At 32.9% G+C, this 22,715-nt stretch overlaps 1 protein-coding gene across 1 annotated transcript; it reads left to right on the forward strand.

The window, feature by feature from the left end:
• Positions 1–373: 373 nt before the first annotated feature.
• LOC145691103 (uncharacterized) lies at positions 374–21,294 on the forward strand. The gene is made up of 2 exons (XM_081766792.1): positions 374–916; positions 17,202–21,294. The coding sequence occupies exons 1-2, from the start codon at positions 825–827 to the stop codon at positions 17,674–17,676; spliced, it is 567 nt and encodes a 188-aa protein (XP_081622918.1). The 5' UTR covers positions 374–824; the 3' UTR covers positions 17,677–21,294.
• Positions 21,295–22,715: the final 1,421 nt, after the last annotated feature.

Consider the following 22,715-nt stretch of genomic DNA (forward strand, 5'->3'; position numbering starts at 1 on the left):
TTAGAAAAGTATAATGATATGGAAGAAAGAAGATATAGGCCTATGACATCTCGTATGTAAGTAGAAGAAAATAATAGGTTTTTCTTTGACATGGGGAAAAATTTTAAAAATCGTATATTGGTGAGTATTTCCATATTTCTGTATAGTTCTGTGTTTTCTGCTTTTAGGTCTATCATTATTTTGGTATAAATGGTAGTAAAATTTCGGATATTTTAAAGTATTCCTTTCAGTATTTTTACATACCTAGTGTGATTTTAAACAATTTAACTCACTAATTAAATTACAGCTGATGCGGTAGTTGCTGTTGTCTTTTTCCGGCCCGCTCATAATTTTTGTAATGCGAATAATATTTTTCTTACCACTTTCAGATCTATTGGTTTCTCTCAAACATTAACTACTGAAGGTTTCAAATCTCCGACGTGAACAGTTTTGTATGATCGAAATGGCTTCACATTATTTCAACTTTGCCTATAATAAAATTGAAATAAAAACAGAAAACGATTGTATTAAAGTTGAAAACTGAAAATGAGTTATTTGAAGAATGTGATCATAAGCTATGTGTTAATAACACTAATGACCGTAAAGACCCTCTTGCAGTACATGTGGAATATAAGAAACGAGAAAGTGCAACGGAAGGAGAAAATATCGATTTACAAACGAATGAAGATGAAACAATATCCGATTGGAAACTAACTTCGAAAGCTTTATGTTTGGTGAAGCGTTTACCAACGGCAGATGTATTTGTAAATGCCGAACATTTTCGCAGTAACATCAGGCCAACATCTTCCGATCTTACAAATATCACAGAAGGGTCAAGCAGTCACATGTTTGCCACTATCGGAGACAAGAACGATGACGAAGAGAATGTTCAAGGAAATGATAATCGGGAAGTTTGTAGCAATGCACAGGCCCCGAGGTACGTTTTAATGCATTTATTTCATCTGGGATATGTTTTGTACAAATATTTCTTTTCAACACTTGCAATACTTCGTTAAGTATTCCTTTTTCCTTTATCTTAAACTGTATTATTGGAATCGCAAACATTTGATGACGTAAATAATGCAACCAAATGCGTAGCATTGTAAAATGTAAGACAGTTCGGCACTGAGATAATTATGCAAAGATAATTGTATACTGCTATTGTATATATATATTGCTATAGGGAAGAGTACTTCGCCGAATTATTTATATCTTTCCCCTCTCACTCAAAAAGTTTTCATGATATAAAAATGATACTTTAATATTCATTTATTAAAACTTTAACACTATTTTATATACAAAACACTTTAATAATTAAAAATACCAAATATGGATCACACGAAGGAATTATCGAGTTTTTTTTATATAAGATCCTTACACGAATTATCGAGTTTCTTATATAACGTTACAGAATGCTTTCACTTAATTTGATTGCTTTAATATTGATGTATCATAAACGAACTCGTACTAGACCAACCATAAATTCAACTTTTCCTCTTTTACAAGTAGCTTATTTTATTATATGGCTCATTAACTTAACTGGTAAAAGTTCGTTTCTCAGAAGTTTATATCTTGAGATGGTGTGTCTCATAATATGCACTTGTACATCCGCAAAACTAATAGATGAAAGGTTTATTGTTGCTACTTTTGTATGACATTTGCAGGCAAAATAATATGTTCGGTTAAAAAAACACTTTCGTTTTCTCCTTCTTTGAACACTTTCGTTTTCTCCTTCAGCCGACGTTCATAAACATAGAATGTTTACGCTTAAAATAACCATTCTACAAATAAATGTTAACAGTTAAGTAGCCCAATCTAAGAGAATAAAAATTCAGTTTAAATCGATAGGATTTGATAACATTACAAAGAGAAGTAAGTTATGAATATTTAGCTACTTTCTATCGATTTTTTCAAGCGAATACATTACTTTGATACTTCGTTTTGCTTATGGGGCCGCGGTGGCTCAGTGGTAGAGCGTTCACCTCTGGTGCTAGGGGTCTCGGGTTCAAACCCTGCTCCCACCAAGTGAACTTTGTGGTGGACAAACACCGTGTGCGTGGGTTTTCTCGGGGTTCTCCCGTTTCCTCCCACTTTCTTCATTCCACCATTTCACTCATTACTCATTATCACCGTCTCCTTTAGCCTAACCGGCATAACCGTGGGACGTAAAACTCAAAATTTCATTTCATTTTTTTCATTTTGCTTACGTATAGACAGCAATACCTGTTCTATAACGAAATGTTATCAAGTTACAACTTTAGGGTTATTTCTTTGTATTCAATGATAATTAGTCACATAACCGTTTAATGAGAAATATTGAAACTGGTGGTTTGTAATTGTTTAATTAAATGGCAGGCAAACACTCTATTAATATAACGTGTACTGTTGTACTTTTATTAAATAAGTAAGCATTAAATTATTTCAATGACTGGCAGTAAGACATTGATTAACTCGAAAGTTCCAAGTAGACGACTTCTGATAGAAAGTGCGAGATAAAAAAAGAGAATGAAGAAGAACGAAAATATTTAAGACTTTGAGTAACAAACTGACTTATGTAGGAAGTGACTTCTTTTTACCCTCACTGAAACTTTGTTTTATGCAGTTATGACTCTTGCTTTTAGGCAAGCTTTAACCAATATATCGTAATGGCATGATGTACAATTACTGTAGAGGAAGAGCTCGTTTTAGAATTAGCTAAAGAGATTCACACTCTGATTGGAAACGAAATGTCAACGTTCTTTGGTTTTCTTCCGTCTCACCACATAAAATTTATTTCAATCATGTATTATATTTAAATAACTACACATAGAAATGCTAATATATAATACTCATTTTCAGCAAGTGTTTCTTAGACGTCGTACATAATAGATGACGGTTGACCACAGTGGTTGCTAAGAGTGTAGACTATAGTATTTACTAAGGTTAATGTACATAGTTGGCTTAGTGGATCGTGGTGTGAAGTAGTGAGTGTTTCATGGATGAAGTTTTTATTTTCTCATGCTTTTCGGATACATACATCACCTTTTTAAATCTGAAATATGTTTGACAATTTTCTAATAGTTTCTTTGTCCGATTAAAGTGTTCAATAGAAGTACAATATTAAGATTACACGTTACAGTAGTGATGAGTAATGTATAATGTTAACTTTCTCACCGATATTTCGGATGGAAATCTCGAACTCCTTACATTGGGATGTTTTAAGCTCATCTCTAAAGGTGTTGGTTATTAGCATTTTATTCATGGCATTTCGGTGGATGTACTAATAACTAATTAAAAGTGTAATCCACCTATATTTAGCACAATATTACCCTATGCGTTCCAGCCCTGATGATTAATTACTACTAAGAATAGATAGAAGATTTCTCGACTTAAACGCTTACGATTAAGTATTAAGTATTCCATCTTCTAACAGTCCTACGACTAATGAAATGTTTTTCGCTATTTTTCATCTGTTTCTCGATCTTCAACTCCGAATATTATAATTTTAATTTCATCGAATGTTTGTGTTCTTCTTGTTCCTACTTCTCTCTTCTCTTCCATTTCTACTTATATGATGGTTTGAAGAGGAAAATTTTTTGTTCGTGTCCAAATCAGTTGGCCTTCGTACGTGGTATGCCGGCTAATTGTGCCAAATTTAGAATGTGTCTTATACGTTCAATTGGTTATTATTTTATTGATTGCTGAAATTACTTAGAATTTGAAATCTTACTTTTTGTTCAATTTTTCATGCAAGACTCGCACATTACGCAGAAATGGAATAAATTATAAATGTTCTAGGGATATTCCATCCATTCAAAGACATGGATTTTTAATCCCTCCCTTTATCTCTCCTATATATACTACACACAAACTGGTGTCAGTATAATAGCCCTGAACACGAGAAAGATGACAGTTCTTGAAACGCCGACTCTATCTTCGGACTTCACTTGGCTGATATCCCGAGAACATCTCTACAATATTGTTATGGGATGTTATTAGATGTTATGGTACTTGGGTTCAATTCTTGGTAACGCTACGATACATTGTTACTGAAAGTAATTTAACTTAATTTTATTTGCATAATCACTTGTGTTTATTAAATCACGTTACTTGACAAAGGAAGGAGGAAATAGCTTTATGAAAATTATTTACATTGTTCATGAATTGTTATTTTTGTTACGAAAAGGAAATACTGCAACTTTGTAATATTACGTTAAAGAGAATTTACATAATGAGGTCATTATATAACTGTTAAATAATCATTATTAAATCAGCAGTTTATTTTCAGAATTGTGTACGGACTTGTTTGTAATACTGTAAGAATCTTTGTATTCATCTCTTACAGAAATTTCTTAGATTGACAAAATTTCAATTATCTGGATGATTGCGTCTTTAGATTTTAAGGATTTTTGGTCAGCAGAATGTTCTTTCTCAACTGAGTTTTCTGAAGAGTTTCCACGTGCTGGTTGGAGTCATTGTTGTCTTGAAGTATCTCTGAAATCTGCAATTTCATGTTATTCAGTTACATAAAACTGTTTCCTTGGAAAGAGAGTAGCTAGTAAAAGACCAGGAACCGAGAGAGTAAAAGATCGAGAGTCGAGGGAGCGCGGACTAAAAGAGACGCGTCGAACTAGTAAACGCGGTGAGTCGTAAACCATAAACAGACAAGTATGTCACTATTCGAAGCAATACCACACTCAAAGTAACGAGACAAAATAATTCATTTAAGATTTTAGTGTTCCGAAAATTCGTAAACAATTCTTACTATGAAGTGTTATACGATTACCAAGTTTCATTCTTCCAAGGACATTTTATAACATCCGAATCAGAGCATGAACCCACAATCAAGATTAGGAACATTAAAATAGGAATTGTGAATGAATTCAAATATCTAGGTGTATGGCTAGACAAACCGCTACACTATAATAAACATAACTGAAACAACAGAGAAGATGAAAAATTAGCCAACAATCTCTAAACATTCGCTATAAAAGATTTTAAGATTGACATCTTTTTTAAAATTGTATAACAAAGTTATTCTAATGGCTATTGCACAATATTGAGATGGAATCTAAAGTCATAGACTGTTTCTAAAGAAAAACCTAAGGCAAAAATTAATAAGAGTTCAGGGATTAATGCTAATTAAAACCCATGTTATCATAAAAGCTATCTCTGCAGAAACGATACAACTTTTGGCTAATGAAGAATCCTTACACCTTAAGATATTAGGAAGATGTATTAAGACGTGGCTAAAGAATAATGAGAGAACCAAGATATTGGAAAGCACGGGAGAGTTAACAGCACCGAAGACCATATTAACTGATTTAACGGAAATGGGAAGATGAATGGAGGGATTCAATAAAGGAACAAAAGACAAGACCCATTATCCCAAACTGAAACATAAGAAATGGGAACAGAGAATTAATAGAATATATCTTTGGACATGGACCGTTGAGACACAATGCTGCTCTCGATTTACAGAATGAGTCGAATAATGAGCATCCTTTTTCACTCACTTGAAAACGGGTCTGCATGAACTGTTCTCTTCCTGTTGTTACTACAAAATGAACGAGGTTTGGGGTAATCATTTGACGTAGAAGGTCGAGACTCATCTATGTCGTCTGCAACTGCGTGAATCTCAAGCTCCCCTGACACGTCAGGGGGAGATTATCATCGTTCATATCACAATCGTCCTCTTCTTCATCGCTTACTTCTGCAGGTTAAGAAGGCAATATTACAATTTCTTCTTCATCATAATATGAGTCTAAGAGATATTAATAGCTTCCTCGAGTGTTAGAAAAGTATGACGTTGAGCCATTGTCAATGTGTAATTGAATCAGCACAATAAGGAAAATAACCATTGGCAAACCAATATCCATATAAAAATGTCAGTGATAGTCGCTTTTATACACTTAGTTCTTCCTTTCCGCTTACGTTGCGGAAGTTCAACACTAAACAATCAATGGACGTAAACATCCAAGAAATAGTGTGAAGTAAACTTTGTGCACACGTTGCCCTCTAGTAACTCCTTTGTGATACTCTGACAACGGAGCAGGTTGAGACGTGCGATGGAGCGTTGCCAGATCAACAAATAAAGTCATGCTCTGTCAGGATTCAAAATTATGCATTTAGAGAAAACTGAAACTGTCTTATCAAACATGAATTTATATAAACTAACAATCAAAAAATAACAATCATACCTTTCAGTTAGTAAACAATATTAAAGTTCCTTGTTTGTTTTGAATACATTGCAAATGAAGAAAGAGAAACGAAGTGTTGCGAAAACGCTACGTTAGCGGGAAATGGGTTAAAGCAGAAGAATGTTTGGTGTTAGCAGATTTTGCAGAACACCATTCACTTATCGTTCAGAACAGACACAGAGTTTCCAATTTATCAATATTCAAGCCAATACAGTATTCAAACTTTCGTGTTCTATTCCAAAGAGAATGATAAAATAGAACACAAAAGTGTTTGTTTTTCAAGTCATCACTTAAAGCACGATACGACAAAATTTTATTACTTTCGAAAGGTTTTCACAGCGTATATTAAAGAAATACATCGGAACATAAGAAAACTTATTTACTTTACTAATGAAACTTAAAGTCAATATAAAAAACAAAAGAACTTTGCTAATCTATGCTGTCATAAACAGGACTTCTATCTTCACGCTGAATTGGAATTTTTCGGATCATGTAATTCATCTAAGTTGCTCTCTTCTTGTATCTGCGGTAGATTTATCGGAGATGTATAGGTTTAAGACGCAACATCCACTTGAAACCCTAGTTTTCCTAAAATTCCTTCTATGGTGGCAAAATTGTGGCCACTAAGCTGTATTAGATGACGTGATAGACGTCTGTATATAAGATCATAATTTTATATTGCACTACAAAACGATAATTTGATATATAATTGAAAACTACACAAATAGCCCGCTTTCAGCCCTTAAAGCGTAGATCATTTGCCCACTGGTTTATAGTAAAGATTTTATGTAGAAAATTTCACCATCCTGACATAATCCACTCGTCATATATCCTAGTTTTGGCCTACAATTTACATAAGTTCGATTACTCATAGGTCCTTATTCCAGTCCGAGGCAGTAGTAACTTCAGTATAAAATTTAATTTCAAACTATTTGCTCGTTTCCTGACCTAATGAAAGAAGCTGGATTTGAAATTTACGTACTGAGAAGTGATACACACATCTTTTTTTTCCTTTTCTTGGGACTACAGTATTTCCCAAAACACTAGTGCACGACGCAGTTAATTTTGAATGATAAGCATGTGTACTAAGTTATCTCTCTCTAAGAAGAGTGACTCGTGAGATGATAATTTTTAACCAACACTTCTAATTCTGTTCTTCTTATCATATCCATTTCAATGAAAGGAAGATGATAAAAACTGCGGTGAAGGTAGACAACTAAGATATTAGAAAATTCATTTCAAAGAATTCAACTGCCTTCCCTTTATAATGTAAATTATAACACGTTTCTTTCATTTTTTAAATATAGAGTGGACCATTTATGTTGACACGTTCTTTAAACTTTAAAGTAATAAACAATAAACACTGAACTTTTTCGCAATGCAAATAATACCCGAGTGACGTTTGACATACCCTGCTATAGTAGTGTTGAAAACCAAGTATAGAATTTTTTTTTCGTTCATTGTCGTCATGAGTATATTACAAATTTTAATTCTATATGCTAGCCAGATTGTAGAAAAGCAGAGTTGTTTTCCTGTGTTCAAGAAGAGGACGTTACAGCTTAAAAACCTATGAAATTCGAAATGCTTGTAACACTAATAACACAAAGGAGTCGAACGGGGCACTAAATTTCCTCATTATTCTAGCGCTAAATTTTATATTCATAATCACATTTCTTATAAATAGGTGAAAAGTTACGAGGAATTGTAAACTCGACGTTTGTCAAACGGCTTTATTTCGAGAAAGCACCTACAATTGTATCATATTTAACCACGTAGATATATTTCAATGGCCCTAAAGATCGTAATGTGGATTAAAATTTTAATATATCAGAACAGTAAAAACAATAGTAAAATCAAATATATGAAAACAATCCGAAGATACCAAAAATATCAGCAGGTTATGTTACACTGCAAAATTTTAAAAGTTGTTATAGCCTTCCTTTGTTTCCTTGTGACCGTCTCTCGTAGTTGTAATTGCAACAAGTTCTCTCATTGACTAAAGTTTGTCACTTAAATTAACAATGTAATTTATTAATTTATGAATTGACTTCCTACGTCCATTTTCACCTCTATAAATCATGTTCGTTCCATATTGTACCGTATGCACCTTGGTGCATACTTGAGTTAATCTCATTTCTAATTTTTAAATGTAAACACAATGCATTCTCGTCTATGGAGAATATAACTGGTACGGAAAACTGTCGAAATTCCATATTTCTACGACATATCATGTAATAGTTCCATAGTATGAGATTTCAGTTCATCTCGAAATATAATGTACGAGTGCTTGGGAATAGTTATGGGCAGTGGGAATATTCCCGTCGGGAAGGAAAATAAAAAATGGGAATAATCCCGGTTTTTTTCCCTGGCATATAAATTCCCAGGAAGGAATTTATTTTCATTTCTTTACTTTATCTTCCAAATTATAAGAACCAATTATCTAAATATTTTATTTTCATTTAATATTATTTACTTCTAGGTTTTAAATAATTTGGAGACTTAAGAAAAAGCACTTTTGACACTAAAGAGTAGCAAACTACTAATTTAAAAATGATGAAAAGGAACCAGTTTGCAAAGTAATGTAGAAATTATGTAGAAGCAGAGATGAAGTACAATTAATACTTCCCGAAACATCGTTAGTAATAGACGTCGGTGTCTCTCTCTAACTCAACTTCTCGTACATGTGAAATAACGATGTGTACGAAATAAGAAATTTCAAAAAATATGTAGCAAGAAAGGTCGTGTGTTTCAATCTTACGTGCTAAATTATAAAACTAGGTCAGTATCTTGCAAATATTGTGAACATAAGAATGTATGCGCAACTTGTAAATTATTCATTGTAGCTTTGGAAAATTCAAGATTACTAATAAAATGCCAACTGACCAAACAGTATATGCATTTTAATATTATATATTTGTGTATATATTTTAAGATTTTATACAAATATATCATCTTAAAATATTGTCAACCTGGGTTGCTCTTGATAAAAATTTAGTAAAACTTAAATATGTAGAGCACTCTGAGCTCCACAGATTGATCTAAATTGCATGAAGCAAATCTATATTTACTTGCATTTATATGAGAGGTAAGTTTGGGGATACTCCACCACTGGTTGCCTTGATAGAGGGCCAACCAGAGCTCTATTAAAAATGATAACAACAATGTCTACTTAAACATGTGTATTTTAACAGAACTAGTAATCATTTATGTGTAAAGTGTTGTTTGTGTAATAAGAACTTAAGAAAGTGTAATTTAATGTGTGAATCATGTATAACAAATTGGATTAGCACAGAATTTGGTTGTGACACATACCTGTTGTTGGAGATTAGTCTAACCAAGCACTGAATGATCGTATACCAGTAACAGCAGTCGGTTGTATTTCAGCGTTGTTACGTCTTAGACGATTCTCGTAGTAATAAAGTTAATAATGCTTAACTCGCTTGACAGAACTTTGAATGCTACTCTTCCAAGTATTGATCCTCTTGTAATGATGCTCTAATAATGATACCATTGAATAAAATAAAAGGTTTTATACAACTCAAACTGCTGACGTTCCAGTAATACGGTTTCAGCACTCGGGCCGATTTTCATCCACGTGCGTCCCAGATCTAAAAAGATCTTATTCAACCAAATTCTCATAACCTCAATTCAATCATGATGACACGAAACAATGTCACCTTCTTGATGTCCTCATTGTCCGAAGAAAAGTGTGGATGTTAACAAATTTATTACATAATATTACAAGCTCTTGTTGATGGACTAGAATTCATACAATTTGAAGTATACACATAGTGTATTCTCTGCACATATCTCTTTAGAGATAAACAAGAGTAAATTAGGTCTCCTGAAACTCAAGACCATACTACAATTAAACTAAACAAATTAAACCAATAATTAATTATTATCTATGGTCTTGACACCCCCGCCGACAAGACTCCAGCTTGCCGTCGCAAGTGGATGCCAAGAGATATATATGAAACATCAAAGTCTTTAAGATATATGTAAAACAGTATTAATGAATATAAAATTGAAAATAATTTACTAAAATACAATATTGCGTAAGATAAAACCCATAACCTCAAAATTAAATCTAAATTTATCAAAAGTGTATGAGTATTGATATTTTACTGTATAAAATTTACAACGAAAATTAAATCATTACTTGATTTCGAAAAAGAATACTATTGGTACTATATTTACATAAATTTTGCAGTACCGCTAAGTATCTGCGTGAAAAGGTTGGAAACCAATAACCAATACATAACATTTAGTATATATATATATAGCATATAATATATTGAAAAGAAACAGTTTATTAAATGTATTGAAACATCTTTTCCATCCATGGCTCTCTCATTTGATTTAAAACCAAGTCTTTTAAAGAATAAGCTTGAGCCATCTGTTGGTTTTTGTTCGTATTATGTTCGTTGAATAATAACTCACACATATCACACTTGTTGTTAATTCTTCCTCTTAAAAGAAAGAAAGAAATGCAGTTTATGCAAGAGAGACAAAGAGGTGTATATATCTCAGCTACTCTTCTCCTTGCTGATAAAAAGAAAAGAAGTGCAATGAAGAACAAGACATCCGACAAAGTCTCTGATAACATAGGTGTGGTTTGTACTTTGTACCGATGTGGTCTGACTGAGTTACTGCTGACTAAGGGATCTCATGCTATAACTCCACCAGAGTAGAAAGCTCATTTTTTTTCACTACGTTTAGACACCGATGAACACAGTGGGAAATAAAATTTCACTTTTCCCTCTTCTTCTATTTTTAACGTAACTAGGTACACTACACAGAAACAAAATATAGTACATATTGTTCTGCACTATAATGAATGTAATAAGCTATACAGGGTGGCTGAAAACACTAGTTTATTTTCGCTCATTCTTCCCCTGTAATAACATTAACTCTTATCATATTTAGCAACACTAGTTCACATCCGGTCACTCTGGATGATGAAATACTTCTGAAGCGTCACTTCATCATGGGGTTTCTTCCGTTATGGACTCCATGCTACTCGAAAGTCTGATTTTTAGCGTTTTATGTAGAAAAACTGGACTATATTAACCGTATATTGCACTTCCGTGTTGTAACTGGAGAAGTTCTTTTTGGATCACATTATTGCGAAATTTTATATATTTCGGGGTGTTTCTCGAACCACACTTCTCCACTAAGTCCAGTTCGGGCGTGGAAATCAGCTCGGTGTTCTGGCTCGACTTCTTTGCTTGTGCTGTGCTCATAGTGCTTTCATCGTGTGTCACTTCTGTGCTTTTTGTGAAATTTGTGTTTTCAGAGTTAAGTGTGTGCAAGAAATGAAGGGTGTCTAATTTTACTTGAGTAAGAGGGGAGGGGGGTGGTGGAAACGAATTTGAAATATTGTTCTGTTCGTTCAAGATGGCTGTATTGTGCGTTAGTGACTCCTCATTGTGCATAGTTGTGTGCGTGTCTGAATGTTCCCCCTTATTTGTGTTCATGAATGAAGTAGATCCCTTTTCAGTGTCGCAGTGTTCAGTGTCAATGTGAAAAAGATTCTTGAATGAAATAATGTCATCATCATTCTTGTGTGTTGTAGAGCTTATGCTATTTTGCTCTTTGCTTTGTGGTGAGTCCACTATAAAAATGTGTGGAATAGACGTCTCACAGGAAATTACCTTCTCCGCTTTTCTAGTTGCTTTCTTATAAAGAAATATTCCTATCGCTACTAACATAATGCCTAGGAGGGAGGTTACTGCGATTGCTGCCAAGAAAATAATTACTAATTTTTCCATTTTTCTTTTCTGTAATAAAGACAAAATATGTTTTCGTCAGGCTTGTTATATCCCTAAATATTATATATTGCTAAATTCTAAATACTTAATACTTTTAAAAATAATATATTTATTTACATATTCATATACTTAAATCTGGCTTTTATTAGCTACTGAATCTCGCGTCTCACGAGATCATGCATTGAGCTAATTTACATGTAGGTTCTGTTTCGATATTATATACTGAATCAACCTCAAAATTGATTTATTAGAATAATATCTATTTTGATTTCAGACTTTAACGTAGTTACTTCTGATAGGCTAATACCTCATCTATTGTCTACGTAATATTTTCTTCTTTTTTTTTCATTCATATTTCATATTTATTCTTCATATTACACATAATAGTCAATACTTATCAATAAATACTAATACAATATAACAGTAAAATAAATAGTAATTGCCATTATTAGTACAAAATAGGGTATCTTAAACATCTAATACCTATATATATATAAAATCTTGTTTCTATCAGCTATAAGATTACATTCATAAATATCAGGCCTATACTAATAAATAATAAATCATCAATCGATTGATAGGTGATACTATTATCAATAATTATTGATTGATTGATTGATTGATTGATTAGGTATTGATTGATTACTTATTGATTTATTGATTACTTATTGATTGATTTTTTTTTACAATCCATTACCAAATAACACATTTTTACTTTAATACTCTATTACTTATTTTAGCTTGACGAAAAACATATTTGTACTCTATTCATTGTAGCTTATTAATGTATAACTTAACCTAATGTATAACTTATTAATGTGTAACTTAACCTCTATCTACTTCTTTTCCTTTTCCCGTTTTCCGCGGTTCGCGATTTCTTTCAGTTTTATATAGCCGTTCGGTAACGTACCATGCATGTTTTCTTGTTTGCCATTTTTCTTTTATAATTGTTAATTTAATGTTTGGTTTCCTTATTTATTACATTTACAGAACACTTCTATATTTCCAAATTTTCAACTTTTATTTATTTATTTTCTTTTATTTTTCTCTACTCATTTCAAAATTTTATAATTAAAATATTTCAATTTAAACTGAATTTCCCACTTAGTGCTAAAACATTATGAAGATTCAATACAAGCAAAATACACTTGTACTCCTTAGTGAAAATAGATTTTGCCTATGCAGTTTAAGTTCAATTTCAAATAACCTTATCACTCTATTAAAATATTATTCAAACTTTATTTATACTTATCATTAATTATTATTAATTTTTTCAAATCTATGTTCAAGAATTTGGATATTATTGATAATATTTAAAGTAGTCATAATAAGAATTTTAATTCTATAATCATAGATATAATTTTCAAAATTGATAGTCAATTATTAAAAGAAATCCCGCATGCATCTGCGCATTATGCAATTGGGATTCAAGTCATTGTTCGAGAATATATACATGTTAAAATCCCGAATATTAGCTTACAATTTCTCTGCGTTTGTTGGCCATTAAACAACAGACAATTTTGTTTCGTCTAAATTCAAGTTAGAAAAGTATATATTGACTTCCTGACATAATCGACTATTTATTGTCTATCTATAGATATTTTCTTTATTATTATTATTATTACTTCGATTACATTATAGTTCATTAATTTATATTTATCACTTATCCTGTAAATATAATTGTCTAACTTCAGTAATTATTTACTTCTAATGTCTATATTTGTATATGTTGTTATTCATTTACTTTCCTATTCCTAATATCTATGGTAATTAGTTAAATTGTCGATAATTTAATTTATCATTTCCGTTACATAACGCGACGTTGCATTTCAGAATCTAGTTCGATTTACTATGAACTACTCACAATAATGTTTATATTTCAAATGTTTATTAGTTTTTTAACAGTTCTAAGAACTCATTAATAATTTAATTTTGACTTTTGTATTCCACGGATCGTTTTTCTAGATAAGTAAGATTCTACAATTAAATAAATTATCACTGCTTTACAAGCGATCCAACCAGGCTATAATCTTACTATTCCTTCAGATGCATTTAGCTACCTCTTTCAATGTTGTCGCTGAAGACTAATGTGATTTGTATATAAAAAAAAATTCTCAAGGAAGTAAGGTCCTATGCCATTCTTTAACTTCCTGAGAAGTTTAATTCTTACCTATCTAGGGACTTATCTTAGGAAAAGTTTGATCTAGAGTTAGTTGCTAAATATACCAATGCTTTAAATTTTAATTTAATCGACAATTAACCTAACTTACAATAATCCACTGAATTCCGGAATTTTGCGATACGATTTTCAAAAGAAAAAGGTCGGTTTTTTGTCCGGCCCAGATGGAGCTTTGATTGAGGACGAGCGGCCCTACTCGCTCGCTAAATCGACTCGCAAAACTACGGTCATGAACCCTAAAGTACTTCATTATAATCGCTTGGTGTTACTTTAATAACAAACATTCTCATTCTTAATATTGACATTAAACATTTTCTTTTCTAATTATTAGTCTCTGTTCTGTTTTTTTTTCTATGTTTATTCTACTTCTTCATCAGTTATGTCTATATGTATGTATATTTCCAAAATATTAATACTACGTGCATAAAATATAATACTTAATCTAATACTAAAAATAATATTTAACCTAAATATAGAATATTGTACTTTAGTAAATTAATAACTTCCCTTAACCTATAATAATAACTATTTACATACTATATGCTAGATCTGTTTAATTGAAAAGCCATGCATTACGCTGCATGAACAGCTCGCCAAACGCAGCTAAATCCAAATGTGTTTGGTCGCTAGATATAACTATGTTTGCTTGTTTGTCAAATCGAGCAAAAGTCTGTACTAAACTAGCTATTTCAATAGCTGGAGAGCATTTGAAATTATTTCTAAATTTCTCTAACCATGTGTCTACTTTTAGTTGGTTTACACCAGCCCTAAAAATATCACATATGGTGTAGTTTGGTTCTGTCGATTTAAGTGCAAAAAATGTTGCATTACGCAATGTCAAAGAGGTTTCAACTACTCCTGAAACTGTAGACAAAAAATGTCTTCTAAAACCCAATTCGATCAATCCCTCTAAATCAAAATTCCTTCTAGAGAATTGAATCAAAAACCACTTCTTATATCTTAGTGACAAAATATTGTCTCTGAAAACTCCTTCTTCCTTGTTGCTTAAAGTTGGAGAATACTCTTTAAAATTACGTAATACCCCTAAATCCAGGTAGTAATATTTCGATGACGAAAATATCGTGGCTGGTTTTCCGTCATCTTTTACCACCGGGTAATGAATTCTGTGATTGTTTCTTAAAGATAACATTTTTCCTTTAGCAAACTGAGTACTAAACACAAAATATTTCTAAATGGGTTTAATATATTGACAAAATTGTTACTCAAGAAATTCTTATTGCTACTTTTACCTTATTAGCTACCCATATAATTATTGTAACCAAATGGAAAATTAGTCACTATTATTTCTATTATTTAACTTCGTCACTGTTTCAAACATTTCGCGAGGGTGGGTGGGTGGGTTTAGCAACTATCAAACAAGAATGCGGTATGAGATAAAACTTAATATTTACTGAGATCGTAAACTGGCATAATAAACTTTGATTATTACAAAAAACCAGCAATCGCCACCATGTCAACCTGGGTTACTTTTGATAAAAATTTAGTAAAACTTAAATATGTAGAGCACTCTGAGCTCCCCATATTGATCTAATTTGCATGAAGCAAATCTATATTTACTTGCATTTATATGAGAGGTAAGTTTGGGGATACTCCACCACTGGTTGCATTGATAGAGGGCCAACCAGAGCCCTATTAAAAATGATAACAACAATGTCTACTTAAACATGTGTATTTTAACAGAACTAGTAATCATTTATGTGTAAAGTGTTGTTTGTGTAATAAGAACTTAAGAAAGTGTAATTTAATGTGTGAATCATGTATAACAAATTGGATTAGCACAGAATTTGGTTGTGACACATACCTGTTGTTGGAGATTAGTCTAACCAAGCACTGAATGATCGTATACCAGTAACAGCAGTCGGTTGTATTTCAGCGTTGTTACGTTTTAGACGATTCTCGTAGTAATAAAGTTAATAATGCTTAACTCGCTTGACAGAACTTTGAATGCTACTCTTCCAAGTATTGATCCTCTTGTAATGATGCTCTAATAATGATACCATTGAATAAAATAAAAGGTTTTATACAACTCAAACTGCTGACGTTCCAGTAATACGGTTTCAGCACTCGGGCCGATTTTCATCCACGTGCGTCCCAGATCTAAAAAGATCTTATTCAACCAAATTCTCATAACCTCAATTCAATCATGATGACACGAAACAATGTCACCTTCTTGATGTCCTCATTGTCCGAGGAAAAGTGTGGATGTTAACAAATTTATTACATAATATTACAAGCTCTTGTTGATAGACTAGAATTCATACAATTTGAAGTATACACATAGTGTATTCTCTGCACATATCTCTTTAGAGATAAACAAGAGTAAATTAGGTCTCCTGAAACTCAAGACCATAATACAATTAAACTAAACAAATTAAACCAATAATTAATTATTATCTATGGTCTTGACAATATATATATATATATATATATATATATATATATATATATATATATATATATATATATATATTGCTTTGGTCAATTGGAGTTTATTAGTAATGTATGCGCAAGTGTGTCTTCTGAGACATGGTGAAACATGTGTCTTCTGACAGTTACGCAACCTATTTTGTTTATAGCATATAAAAATTTAATATGTATATAATAACAATAGTAGAATCATGTTAAGAAAATCCACTTACATATAAATTTAAACTGTTTAGCGGTGTAAAGGTAAGAGGAAGTACTATACCATTTTTTCCACATATTTACTTGCATAGAACATATTGTAAGTAAATATACAGATATGCATATTCTCTAAATATAATAAATTAACATAATGCCGTTCAGAATATACATTTTGAAAAATCCTCTGGACATAACAGTAATAATTAACGGTGATAAGAAACGAATTTACCTCTGATATCATAATATAGTAATAAAATTCAATTTTCTTTGTAATTGTACATAACTTCCCGGAATATTACCCATCACTACTTGGGAACCACTCATCTTTTAGATGCAAAAGAAGTATAATACAAAATAAGTATCTTCCTATTAGTGCTGTACTTTATATACCAACGCTTGCATTTTTGTGAAATTTCCATTTCGTATTTATTCAACTTTTCACAGATGCCGTAAACATAGTCCTTCCAAAGGAGCGCATACGTTCATTACACCAAAGGAAAATATTTCTCATTTTGGTAAAGAATTTCGTACTAACAAGGAAGTTAACAAGGGAATCTTTCGATCACATTTGCCGACGCAAGTGGTAACACATATAGCAGAAAATTCTTGTACGTGCCAAGACTGTAAAAAGGAATGTATTAAACATTCAAATTTGGCTGCACACATGCTACTACATACAGGTGAAAAATCCCACACGTGCCAAGAGTGTGGAAGAAACTTTACTTATAGTTCAAATTTGGCAACACACACGCTAATACATACGGGTGAAAAACCCCACAGCTGCAAGGAGTGTGGAAAGAGGTTTACTCAATCTGGAAGTTTGTCATTACACATGTTAATACGGGACCGCGCCAAGGTTGGACGACGACAAGCCTGGACATTTTTTGTGTCCAGGCTTGTCGTCAGCGACCCAAAATGAGATATGCCAAAGCATCTCTGGGTCGATCCCGACAAGCCTGGACACCTTCAGGAATGTGTCCAGGCTTGTCGTTGGCCAACCTTGTCGTCAACGACCCAAAATGAGATGTGTCCAGGCTTGTCGGGATCGACCGCGACAAACCTGGACACCCCAGGAATGTGTCCAGGCTTGTCAACGACCCAATTTGAAATGTCTGTTCCAACAAACTCTACCAGTTAAAACGTTTCCAGTTCATACATACATGCCCTTCAGCAGGATGCGAAATCATTTGAAAATGGGGGGGAAAGAAGTTCAACGAGGACATGATAGGAAAACGTAAATGAAACAGTTTGAAAGATTGTTCTATTCTGAAGAGAAAGAGGTACAAAACATGATCCTGCGATAAATAGGGATGATGCTGTAGCTGATTCAATAATTTACCTTTAAAAAGCCATAATTTAAAATGGTTAATGTACGGTATATAGTTTCATTTGGAAATATAAAGTTTTTGCATATATTACTGGTTCATAGAAAAAAATGGTACCATATAAGACAGCTACAGGAATTGCGTTTTAATTGCAATTCAAAGGAATTAATATTACAATTGTGTCGTAGCATATCCTTGTATTTACTGTCTTTCATTTTCTAAGAGTAATAACATACATTTAATGGCAAGTGTGGAATTAAAAATATAAGTTGTTTATTAATCCCCAGTTTCAATATAACTTCTACAAAACAAGCCTCATTATTCATTAGTTTGATTAATAATATCCTTTCTATTTATTTGTTTTACAAATATGTTGTTAAATAATCTGATCACACAATTTTCCAGACAGAATTTTAAGATGTTCATGAGTAAGCAATCAAGGGTTAGTACCAGTGTGCGTTGCTCTTGTGAATTTATTTAATTAAATATGAAACACGATATACGGCATTTTAACTGAAAAAGATAGTATCCTATTAGTTATACAACCTTTCTTCAAAGTGTTAGAAACAACCACAAACACTAACATTGATATACACATATTCAGATCATATCTTGCCCTCCCCCACTTTTAACGTCCAATCGCCGCCACTGTGTATATTCATACTAAATTTAGATTCATCATCTACAACAGTTTGTGTGATCCAATAAGAAGATCAAAAATGTTGATATTTATTGGTTAAAATGTAAATACTTTGCCATGCACGAAAGTAGGTTGCCCTATAATCATGGCTCGACTCGGACCGTAGCGGACTACTGCGTTCCATAACTTGTAAATTTCCATTTCCAACCCTGTCTATATGTGTTGCTTCCATAATATTATTTTCCATTACATCATCCATATATATATTTTTTTTATTTTTTGTATCCATAAAATATTTTATACAACCCAGATACTTCATGGATTTAGAAGCAAATGTATTCATTTGAATCCTACCTTCATAATAATGTCTAGACTAATGATCAGGGTTGAAAAATACATGATTTTTTTAAAAAAAAGAACGTTTTTTATGATTAAAACATGTTTTTTTTGTTTAAAACGTTTTAAACGTTTAAAACATGTTTAAAATGTTTATTTTGTTTAAAACAATAATCTAAATAGGCATATATATTACATTTTTACACTCTTAGGTATTGCTTGCCATCTGTATTTAACCGCTAGATCAAATTTCGGGAACTTCCCTAATCTCGATCCGCCCAAATATTCAATTCCGGAGAAAGAAATCGGGAATTTCCCGATCTCCGTTCACAGAATATGTAGATAGTTTCTTTGTGTTATGGGGGGCGCGGTGGCTCAGTGGTAGAGCGTTCACCTCTGGTGCTTGGGGTCCCGGGTTCGATCCCAGCCCCCGCCAAGTGAACTTTGTGGTGGACAAACACCGCGCTCGTGGGTTTTCTCGGGGTTCTCCCGTTTCCTCCCACTTTCTTCATTCCACCATTTCACTCATCTCTCATCATCACCGTCTCCTTTAGCCTAACCGGCATAACCGTGGGACGTAAAACTTAAAGATTTCATTTCATTTCATTTTTTCTTTGTGTTACGTTCTATCAGGGCTTTAAACCTCAATGGCTCAGTTTTAAACCTCAAATTAAAGCTGGAAGATGGTTTTGGTACCAATTTATTCCTGAAAGATGCAGCTTTGCTGATGTCCATTTTATGTATGTGGGAGGAGGGTAAATATCGTGTTTTTTTCCAACAGTTTTTTGTGGGCCATTCCCCCTCTTGGGGAATAGATTTATAAAAATTGTTACGTGAAGCAATGAAGTAGGCCACTACATGGTAATATCGTGTATTTGTACTTCTTGCTTATATGGGTTAGCAGGAAGGGGGCAAAGTTAGCCAATTTTAGGAGTTTTTTTGACGTAAATTACATTTATTTTTACAACAAACATTAATAGCTCAGTCCTTAAATAAGCTAGAAAGATGATTTGGTACCAAAGTATTTTTGAGGGATGAAGCTTTTCGTCAGTTGCATTTTATGTATATAGGGGGTACGTATGTACGGCTGAGAGAGAGAGGATGAAGTTTTTTTTATTTTTCATCAAATTATTTTCATCAGGTTTTGGCGGGTATTCATCCTCCCTTTGTGGTACATCCCTAAAAATTGGTATGTGAAACAATGAAGTAGTCCCCTACATGATAGTAACCTGTATGTGTATTTGTTGTTTATAAAGGAACAGGGGGTCAAATTTGGTTAATTTACATTTATTTTCGGGACGGTCCCATATAACACAAGATATATTTCACTGAAGTGGTCTAGAAGCATAATTCTTGTTCGTATACATGATGTGTGCAGGAAAAATGACTTGCATATGGACGTGGTACTATAGTGCTGGAGGGGAGAGAATGTCTAATTCAACGAATGTTTTTCTGCGTATACCATATTTTTTTTAAAAAAATATTTCCTACATAAACGAATTCATTACGCAATGGTTACCATTTCTTATATTATTGTCACAAGTATGTGGTCTACACATCAGCATCATTTTGTCAGCGTAGGGAGACTGCAAGGGTTACCAGGGCACCGCAAAGTCAATATTTTCATATTTTTAATTATTTTTTATGTCTGTTCTTTTTCTACGAATACAGCGGGAATTTCACGAATGTTACCTCGTTGGAATTTTTGGTCTATAAGCTTTCCAATGGTGTATAACTCATGACTCTGTGATAATTGGGGGGGGGGTCAGCAGAGCCCCGAACATGAGAGTCTACCGTTTTGTTAAAATCCCTGGTGCGTGTCTAGAGTTAATTGTGTTGTTATGCCGTAGACACTAATCATTATTAGCTACCCATGTTGAAAACTGTTTAGTTAAAATGTCATTTGCTCCTTGTAGGCTAGTCACTGCTCTTTTCTATGAGTTGTATTGTATTTGGCAGAGTATTTCTTCTAACTTATGATGTGAGTGAGAACTGTTCATTATTATGGAAATGATAGTGATAAAAAAATACCCAAGTTTCGATTTTGTGAATTTTGGTCTTAGAATAGTGTATAGTGTATTTAACTTTTATTATTCTTGGAAATTAAGAAATGTTCAAATACTTCACTTGAATTTCTGTTGGTTTAGTTATACGCAGATTGATGTGCAGAATTTCGTTCAGTAATTGCTGTTGTAATAAGAATATAATTCTGCTTGTAATTTACTTAATGCACAAATCCTGCGGAGGATGTGTTGTTTGCTAGAAAATTAAATTAGCTTCTTCAATCTGATATTTTAGTTGTTTTAAACATGTCCAACCAGCATCGAAAAAAAAACCACGTTTAAAACAATTTGTTTAAAACGTTTAAAGCAAACTGAATAAAACAACAGCCCTCGTTTTAAACATGTTTTAAACATTTTGTTTTAAACATATCAACCCTGCTAATGATAGGGTAAAATAGGACCTGCAAGAGATAATATATGTCATTACATATCAAAACATGCCTTTTTTTTAAAAAAAAAAGTAGGCCTACTGCAGGACTTAAATAATTTATACCATGCATGTCTCATAGTTTTTTGTGGAAATACAATTATTATAATAATTTCTTGCATTGAAGGTTCCTGCGCCGAAACTTCCTAGCTATAAGTGAGAAGGATGGGTTTCTCAATAATTTTGAAGGGATGTTAGGGGGAGTTTTGAGGAATATAGAAAAATCCCTGCCCTGCAGATCTTATGGTAATGCTTTATACCTTCAAGTGGGGTGAATACGAACAAAACTTTCATTTTTTTAATTTGTTCACTCTTAGGATTTATAAATGCAAGAGAAACCCTATATTAATTGTTTGAGGTACTCTTCATACTCTAATCTTGCTATGCATGCAATAATAGGATTGGCGACTTGCTTTAACATTTTTTCTCTGCAACTATTTTTAGCTACATTACTGTTGACAATTTTTGACCGAGCTTGCGAAGTCTTCTAGTCGAAAGTTTGGCAATTGTGTTGTCTGTCTGTCTGTGTGTATGTCGCACGATAAAAGTCGAACGCGTGAACCGATTCAAATGAAACTTTCACAGATTGTTTATTTGTTCAAGTTACAGATCATTCGTTGGAGAACAAAATCGAACCAAGGGGAGAGAGTGGAACCCCATTAAAAGTGCAAAAATGTAGAAAAACACAGAAAATAAAAAAACGAATTTAATGGTCTATTTTCTGTTGCAAGAGCTTTATAAATCAGCAAATATACTTCGAGGATCTGGAGGTATTTCTTCGAAAAGGGGGGGGGGTAAATCGGACAAGGGTGCAGCTAGAAAATTACAAAAGGGGGTTATCTAAAAGTGAAAATTGACAAATACGAATGAAATTTTCGCAGGTTTATCACGAGGTCTATTGTTCGTTTCACAGAGTGTTTATTGGTTCAAATGACAGGCCGAGTTCGTTGGGAAACAAAATCGGACCAGGGGAAGGGGGTGAAATTCCCTCTTAATAGTGCGAAAATATAGAAAAACGAAGAAAACCACAATTAAAAACGAATTTGATGAACTACTCTCTGTTATAAGAGCTTAATAAATAAGCAATTATGAGCTATTGATTCGGAGGAAGGGGAGGGGGTAAAAATCGGATAAGGCTGTAGCCAGAAAGTAGAAAAGAGGGTTATT

This window comes from Thermobia domestica, chromosome 7, assembly GCF_964235325.1.
Source record: "Thermobia domestica chromosome 7, izTheDome1.hap1.1, whole genome shotgun sequence".
In the NCBI taxonomy this organism is placed as follows: domain Eukaryota; kingdom Metazoa; phylum Arthropoda; class Insecta; order Zygentoma; family Lepismatidae; genus Thermobia; species Thermobia domestica.